At 38.5% G+C, this 7820-nt stretch overlaps 1 protein-coding gene across 1 annotated transcript; it reads left to right on the top strand.

The window, feature by feature from the left end:
* Positions 1 to 106: 106 nt before the first annotated feature.
* Positions 107 to 7494, top strand: PPIF (peptidylprolyl isomerase F). The gene is made up of 6 exons (XM_018068948.1): positions 107 to 145; positions 1517 to 1547; positions 2409 to 2497; positions 4485 to 4581; positions 5326 to 5401; positions 5803 to 7494. Exons 1-6 carry the CDS (start codon positions 122 to 124, stop codon positions 5936 to 5938), a joined length of 453 nt encoding a protein of 150 aa, XP_017924437.1. The 5' UTR covers positions 107 to 121; the 3' UTR covers positions 5939 to 7494.
* Positions 7495 to 7820: the final 326 nt, after the last annotated feature.

The raw sequence follows: 7820 nt of genomic DNA, 5'->3' as shown, positions 1-7820 counted from the left end.
CCTCGTCCAGTTTTTCCATGGTGCTCGTTGTTTGATTTTTTCGGTTGTCAGTGTCCTGAGGCGCTGCCCCCTCGGGCTTCCCGCTCCACGTGGAGCGAAGGGTTGGCGCGGCGCTGTTGGGATGAGCAGCAGGCTCGACAGCCAGGTAGCAGCTGGTTCCACCCGTAAAAATCCGGTCTCTGAAGTACTCTGTAAAGAAGTACTTTGTACTCTGCACGTGTGAAGAAGGCCTGAACGGCAACACCGCAGTACACTCTGCTCTTAAGAGCATTATCATAAGCGCCGTTTGGTGCGCCCTGTGTCCTCGGGGCCGGTACCTGCCTCAGGTAAATGCATCGAGTATGGGAAGGAGTGAGGGCTGCGCTCCAGAACCACGCACTGTAGAGGGAATGAAGCTCTTCCCAGTGCTCCCCTGCTGAGGGAATTCAGTGTGGCCTTTTGCCTCTAGCGCCGTCTCTGGGTCTGTATTCATAGAGATTTTTTAAAAAAAAAATTAGTCAGAAGAGTTCTCTCTAAAAGGGGTTCATTTGAAACTAGAGCCCAGTTTATTTTTATTCATTCAAAGTTGCAGCATATAAATTAATTGGATTCTCCCAGCTTGTGTGCTCTCAGGAGGTATTGTTTCAGGGAGTCACAGGTAAAAATGTTGTTGTGCAAGTACCTTATTCATCAGTGAGATATAGTAAATATCTGGATGGTATTATAAAAAATAACATAAGTGTTTCTGTATTTCTTGCAGCAGCATTTAATTTCCATGTTAAATATTTTTACTGTGCCCAGTTGACAGAAAATCTGAATGCATTGCAGCATTGCCTTGAGTCTTTGGCTAAGTTGTGGTTAGATTCAGTTGCAAATTATAGCAATCTGAGGAGGGTTTTCTAGGGAAGGAACATTAAATTCTTGCCACAGCCATACTGTTTCTATGCACTATGTCACAGTAGTATCTGCTGCTGGCTACTGTCAGGATGTGCAGCTGGGTAAAACTTTGGCCTGACTGGTATGGCCACTTTTATATCCCTTTTTAGGATTAGTAAAAAGATCATTATTAATCCAAATCAGAAGTTTTTGTAGGTCACAATGTCTGTGTAAGTTCATGACTAGATTTTCATATACAGTTTCTGCTCTACCTCTTTTGCAAATTTCAACAGCTGACTGTGCTGGGCAGACTTTGGTATCTCCAGTTGTATCCAAACTGGCTTTGATCTTTGGAGTCCATCATAAAGAGTCATCTTAGTTTTTGCTAAAATGCCATGTTGACCAATAGAAATCATTAGGCACTGCTCAAAGTGTTCTTCATTAACTGGCTAAAAGTTGCATTGAGGGGATATATTTAGCATTACTAGCCAAATGCTTGGGAAGTTTTAAGGTATTCATGTATTTTTGGTGGCTTGTGATTTCAGATAGCTCATCACTTTGGGAAGAGGGTTCAGTTGTACCACTCTCCCATGTAGAAGTTTTTCTATGTGCATATGAAAAAACTCACCTGTAAATTTGTTGGTTTATTTTTCTTTAACAGCTGAAAGCCGATGTGGTTCCAAAGACAGCAGGTAAGGCAGCATCTCCAAAATTTCATACTTAAATAGTTAAGTTTTGGATTGTGATTTGCAGGAACAAGAATATTCTTTTACCCTTTAGAACTATTTCCATCTTCATTTTTTTAATCAAGAAATATGACAGGAAGTGCTAGTGGGGAGTTGGAATTCATTATTCTTTCAAATAGTTTCATTTTGTAATTTGCACCGAGGTAGTACAGTTCATATATTGGGTTATCAGTGGTGAATATATATGTTAAAAAACACACTAGTTTGCTTTAAAATCAAACCCCAGAGCAAGTGGGGAAGGGTAAATCAAAGGGGGAGTGGTCTCTTTTAGAGTTTCCAGAGAGCATATGGGGTTTTGTTTTCCTGGTCACTAGCTGATTAGTACATTTATGTTACAAAGTTTTCGTGGTTTATCACGTTTCCTTCCTCAGCTGCTGATTTAGTCGTTCTGAAAAAAACTTGGTATATTTCTTTCAGTTTGTAGTAGATGAATGTCCTTAAAAAAAGCCATAATCCTTACAATTACTATAGAGAACAGAGGCATAAAAGTCAGAAAATGAAACCTTTGACCCCAGGCAAAGGTGGGGGAGGTCAGGGTATTGGGGTTAAGATATAACAGCAAAATAAAAGGGAGATGGGATGGAAAAGGATTGTGTTTGTACCCTGTTCTGAAGCTAAATAAGCTTTGTTTTCTTAGCTTTATAACAGAGATTTTTTTTAAAGTATCATAATAACTAATAAATCAATAATACTTTAAAGATACAGGAAAAATTTTGAAACATAGAACCTTGAGACATAGTCTAGGTGTGTTTGATTGTATTGCCATATATGATGCAGAATATAATACTTTATGCTTTGTTTTCACAGAAAACTTTAGAGCACTTTGCACTGGTGAAAAAGGTTTTGGGTATAAAGGATCCACTTTTCACAGAGTGATTCCTTCATTTATGTGCCAGGTAATTTTTTTTTCCTTTTGCTATTAAATTTGTTTATGTTATTTGTATATTTTAGAAACAGACTAGTACTAACATTTGAAATGACTCTAGCTTTCGCTAACTACACAATAAAGAAGTGACAGTGTGACTTCCATTTCTGATCTTTTTGCAGTGGCTGTTTTTTTGTACAAATAAATGTAAATTATGTGTAGACTGTCAAAAAAAAAGCCTGGCTGAAGGCTTTCTGCTGTTGTATAGCAGTGTACTATAGTGTGGGGCATGGGTGGCAAAACAGCACTTGCTTGTGAGAAGCAGTTATGGGTAGAATGACAATCAACTAAGGGAGCTAAGAAAACAATGTTGTTATTCCAAGTAGAATAATCTTTTCACAATAGAGAATGTGTTTTAAATATTTTTTTTTCAAATGTCTCTCTAATATGGAGGGGAAGTCAGTTGGGGTCGATTTTTTTGGGATGACCCATTTGAGATGGAATTTGTTTCGGTTTGAAGGATGAATCTTTTGAAATTCTGGATGAGATTCCATGTGCATTGACAATTTTTTCTTGAACAGCAGCAACAAAAATAACAACAAACCTTTCTTAAAGCCTTTTTATCTGCTGTGCTTGGCAGATGAGCGGGATGCAGCTGCTGCAGTGCACTGGAATGTGTGATTCCTGGTGGTCCTCTCTTCCCTTAGAAAAAGCAACATTTCAACAACATTACATTGTTGAATAGCTTTGTAAAATATCCAACATGAAGGTCATAGTAATGCTTTATCTATTAACTGATGACTCTGATGGTCTCCCAGAAAGAGGCCCTGATTGTGTGACCTATTTCTCAGAAGAGAAAGGGGACAGATGTGCTGTAAAGGACCTATTTTCCAGCCTTTTAAATGCAAATTAAGTTTTTGTGATACTGGCAAAGGGACAGAGTTTAGAAGTCTTTCTGGGATCAGAAATACATAAATATGAAAAAAAAATAGAAATCCTACTTTGACTTCTGCCACTAATTTGTGAAGTTCTGTGTAAGTGTTCTCTTTGCTTTGTCCCCACAAATGGACCTGGAATGAGGATACTAGATGGTTGATTCCTTGGTGTGGTGAGATGATGAATTGATGTTTAGGAATTACTCGGAGGTCATTGCTGAAGTGGAAATGCTGTCATAGGTTTCAACAATTTTCAAGTGAGAGAAGACAGTAGAGACCTTGTTGAGATGGAGTGTTAATATGATTCAGGCAATCGGTATGGCCTAATTGAAGGCCATCATATCCGGGATCTGGCACTTTGGGTGTCTCCATGTGGCATGCAGAACATAGTTCTGGGCCTGTGTAGGAGTAGCTGTAACACCACCTGTAATGGATTACTCGGGGTGAGGATGGGATGATGAATGTCACGTGCAATACCTGCTGGGTATGAGTTCTCTGACGACATGGGTGGTGTCACTCCTGGGAGAGGAGATGACAGATTGCTGGAACCAGTTTAGGAGCTATCTCTGCGAGTCACTGTTGCTGGGGTTTTTGTGTCTAACCTAAGACAGGTATCTGTCATCTGTTCTGGCAAGCAGCTTGTAGCTGGGAGAAGTTTAAAATAGTCTAGGTGTAACACTTAAACAACAAGACCTAGAAATAGCAAATAGTAATAATGGAGATCCTGAACAATATTCATACATGTTGGAAAAAAGGAAGGGGAACAAAAGAGTTTTGAGGTCTTGCAATGGTGATGAACTTGGGAGATTTGGTTTTGAGGCCTTTGAGATGTGTCTTAAAATTACTGCTGTTTGTTGCATCACATTTGGGAGAAAGGCTTTTCCCCCCTACTTTTTGCCTGATTCTATCTTCAACTAGTTAAATGGTTTTAAATTGAGTGGCCATACTCATTCTTAACTGGAAGAAAATTTGCTGATGTTGTCACTTCTAAATTAAAACAAGTGTGTATATTTTCAGTAGCATCATTTTCAATGTAAAATAATCCATATGTGCTTGTAGAGTTCATAACCATTTCTGTTTCAGGGTGGTGACTTCACAAATCATAATGGAACCGGTGGGAAATCCATTTATGGCAGCAGATTTCCAGATGAAAATTTCATACTGAAGCACGTAGGACCTGGTAAATAAACATGTTCTTTCTGCCTTCTGATGAATATAACCTATAATGAAGCATTGTCTATGAAGACGTGTTTTAAAAAATAAGGTTTTTTAGGTTTGTGAGGCACTTGGTAATTGAAGAAGCATCAAGGAGGTTTAACAATGTGTTGTCCCTGCCATGTTCTTATTTGTGTAGACTGTTGTACAAATAGATGTCAGCCCATACTGGGCTTACAAATTTTGCAAAGGTGAAATTACTGCTTTTATTTTCTTCTTTCATAAGTCATAGACTTTGATTTTTACTTAGATGCAGGAGTAAAACAAAGACATCTGGGATTTCTTATTTACTAGGTAACACGGGCACATCCTTTTAGAGCTCAAATTAAAGCCAGAAAAGTAAAGGAAAGACCATACAGAGAAACATCTGATCTAATTCTGTAGTCTCTCTTTTTGGCATTGTTACTTCCTCATCCCAGGAGACTACTGCTGCTGTCAAAGCACAGTAGAGCTTATCTGGTGTTAGTCATGTTCAGGACACGTACAACCAATTACATTGCTAACACTCTTGCTGTGGAATAAAGGGAGGCTGGGCAGGAGGGAATAGAATAGTGAAAGGCAAGAAGTTGGCATTAGAAATCGTTTGGAGGCAATGTGAGATCATCACATCTTCTGTCTGTCCAACTTTAGTCTAAAGGTGCAGAGGAAGTTTGTCTTCTCTGGTGCAAACTTGTTACACCAATCTAATAATCTACTTCTGTTGTTTTAGGTGTTCTTTCAATGGCCAATGCAGGACCCAATACAAATGGATCCCAGTTCTTCATTTGCACTGCAAAAACTGACTGGTAGGTTCTCAGCCCTGCAGATTAACCTCCTGAAGTGATGCCTGAATCTGGAGAGTTTGGGGTTTTCTTAGGGGGTTTTTTTGTTTGTTTGTGGATTGATGGGATTTTCTTGTTTGGTTTGTTTTTATTTCCAAATTACTTGACTCCAATGGAAATAAATTATTTTGTGCTGCTTGAGGGAGGAAGGGCTATGAGAGTCACAAGGCCACTATTCCTCAAACTGCTTCTAAAGTCCAGAGCTAAAAGTATTTCCTGTCGCTTGTAGAGCAGTTGTGCCTTTGCCATAGAGTTGATCAGCAGGTGAGAGCTGTGAAGAACTGTTAACACCCCTTCACAAAGCTTGGTTTAGTCAGTCTTTGTGCTGTTTTAAGTAAAACTGCCCTTGTGTATTTGTTTTGCAGGCTAGATGGAAAACACGTTGTTTTTGGGCACGTAAAGGAAGGAATGGATGTCGTGAAAAAAATTGAGAGTTTTGGTTCCAAGAGTGGAAAGCCCTCCAAAAAGATTGTCATTACTGACTGTGGCCAGCTGTCCTGACGTTTTGCCCCTACCCTTCACGACGTCGATGCTGTGAAAAATGAATCATAAAAACACCCAAACATTTCTGATCTCATAAGTAGCACCTGTGGAACCATGTTTTCTATTTAACTTGGTCCAACTTTTATACTTGTTTTGAATAATAATGATTAAAAACATAAAACAATAAGTGAAGCATGTTTTAATTGCACTACTGTGGTAGTCACACTGATTTGGTAGAGTTCCACTGTGTTTTGCAAGAAGTGGTACAATCACCCAAAGTGTCTTTGATTGTACTGTTGATACTCTTCTTAGTATTTGGATGTTTCAGGTCTTAGAATTGGTGGTGGAGCTGACAGCTAAGTGTTCTGTAGTTGGGAGTTAGATATAAATTGAGAAATGCCATGTTGCCTTTGGTGCTAATAAATGCTTATTCTGTTGTTCATCTTATCATTTTGAAACAATACTACTAACATGCTCTCAAGGCTGTCTGCAGCAAGACTGTCAGATAATTTCTTTCTGTGTCTCAGTTTAAGTCTATCCAGTAGATTTAATGAGCGATTGTGGGGTTTTTTAATTAGTTCTGGTTTAATGTTTTTCTTTCCTAATAGTCTCAGACCATTTTTTCAAACTGAACTCTACCTTACTGCTTCAGTGGAGCAGTTTGACTTTTGGGTTAAGTAAATTGCTTGAGGTTGAGTTAGGCTGCTCCTGGAGCTCTACCTGCCAGTGAGACCTCAGTTGAGCCAAAGGATCTCAGGACATTTTTATTATGCAACAGTGAACTTGAAGTGCGGTTCTGTTTTGGGATCTGGTTCTGTGAAGAATACAGCTCAGTTCTCAATGTATGGCCTATTTTTGCACTTGTGAGCTTGCTTGAATGAGAAATAGGTTTGATTGCTCTTTTGTTGTGTCGATCCTATGAAGTCAGCCCACCTTGGGTGTTACTTGGATTATAATTTATTCTCATGTATCATCAGCAGAAGTCAAAATTGGTCACCAGAGAATCACAAGGCTTAATCAGTGCAGCAAAATCATTATTGTTGGGGTTGATGCATGAGAAGGAAAGAATTCAGTTGACTAGCTAAACACATTTCGTTTGTATAAACTAGTATGTATGTTTTATGTGATGTGCTGGAGCAGCAACAAATGTTGGAACCTCACAACATCACCTTTAGAATCACTGAGGCTCTAAGATATTAATGATTGTGAGAAAAATCACATGATTGTTTTGTGCAATAATCTCATTACTGAAGAGAAAAATAAAATGTGATGGCTTTCTTCAAATGTGAATTTATTTTCATTGCAGTATGATAATATGTGGGTTTAAAACTATTTTGTACTGGACTTTTTTTCCACTGAGGGCTGCATTCATGTGTGTGCAAGGTATCAGAATGTAATTTTGCAAAAAATGGAATTGAAAAGCTTTTTCACTCTACCTGCTTCATCTTTCTTTGTAGTATTTTTTAAATATTAATTTGTGCTGGTTTGGCTTATTTCACTTGGATACAATAATGTTTTGTTTGTTCTTTTAATTTGCATATGAAAATTAATTAAATACAGTTCTGCCACAAAAAGAAAAGTCTGGTCCTTTCTTGAAAGCAGGAGTATGAGGAGCTGAAACCTGTTGTGTTTACCTGGGCTATTCTGTTCTGTCCACTTGATGATGAGTCTGATCTTGTGGTATTCAGCAGCTGTGCTGTGGTTCTGATACAGCCAGCAAGAAACAGGGTAATGATGCATTGCTTTGCCTCCCACTACTGAATCTAAAATATCTATCTGGTGTATGGATACTGTCCAGGTCATGAAACTGTTCTCTTGTCCGGTGTATTAGTTTGCAGAGATAATGGGGAAAATGAAAATTTACTTGTTCTTTTTCTTTTTTTAATTTCCGATTTCTTTT

The sequence above is a fragment of the Manacus vitellinus genome, unplaced genomic scaffold (assembly GCF_001715985.3).
Source record: "Manacus vitellinus isolate BGI_N305 unplaced genomic scaffold, ASM171598v3 scaffold_15_pilon, whole genome shotgun sequence".
Classification (NCBI taxonomy): domain Eukaryota; kingdom Metazoa; phylum Chordata; class Aves; order Passeriformes; family Pipridae; genus Manacus; species Manacus vitellinus.
Note: the sequence above shows the minus strand (reverse complement) of the source record. Positions and strands in the feature narration are given on the sequence as shown.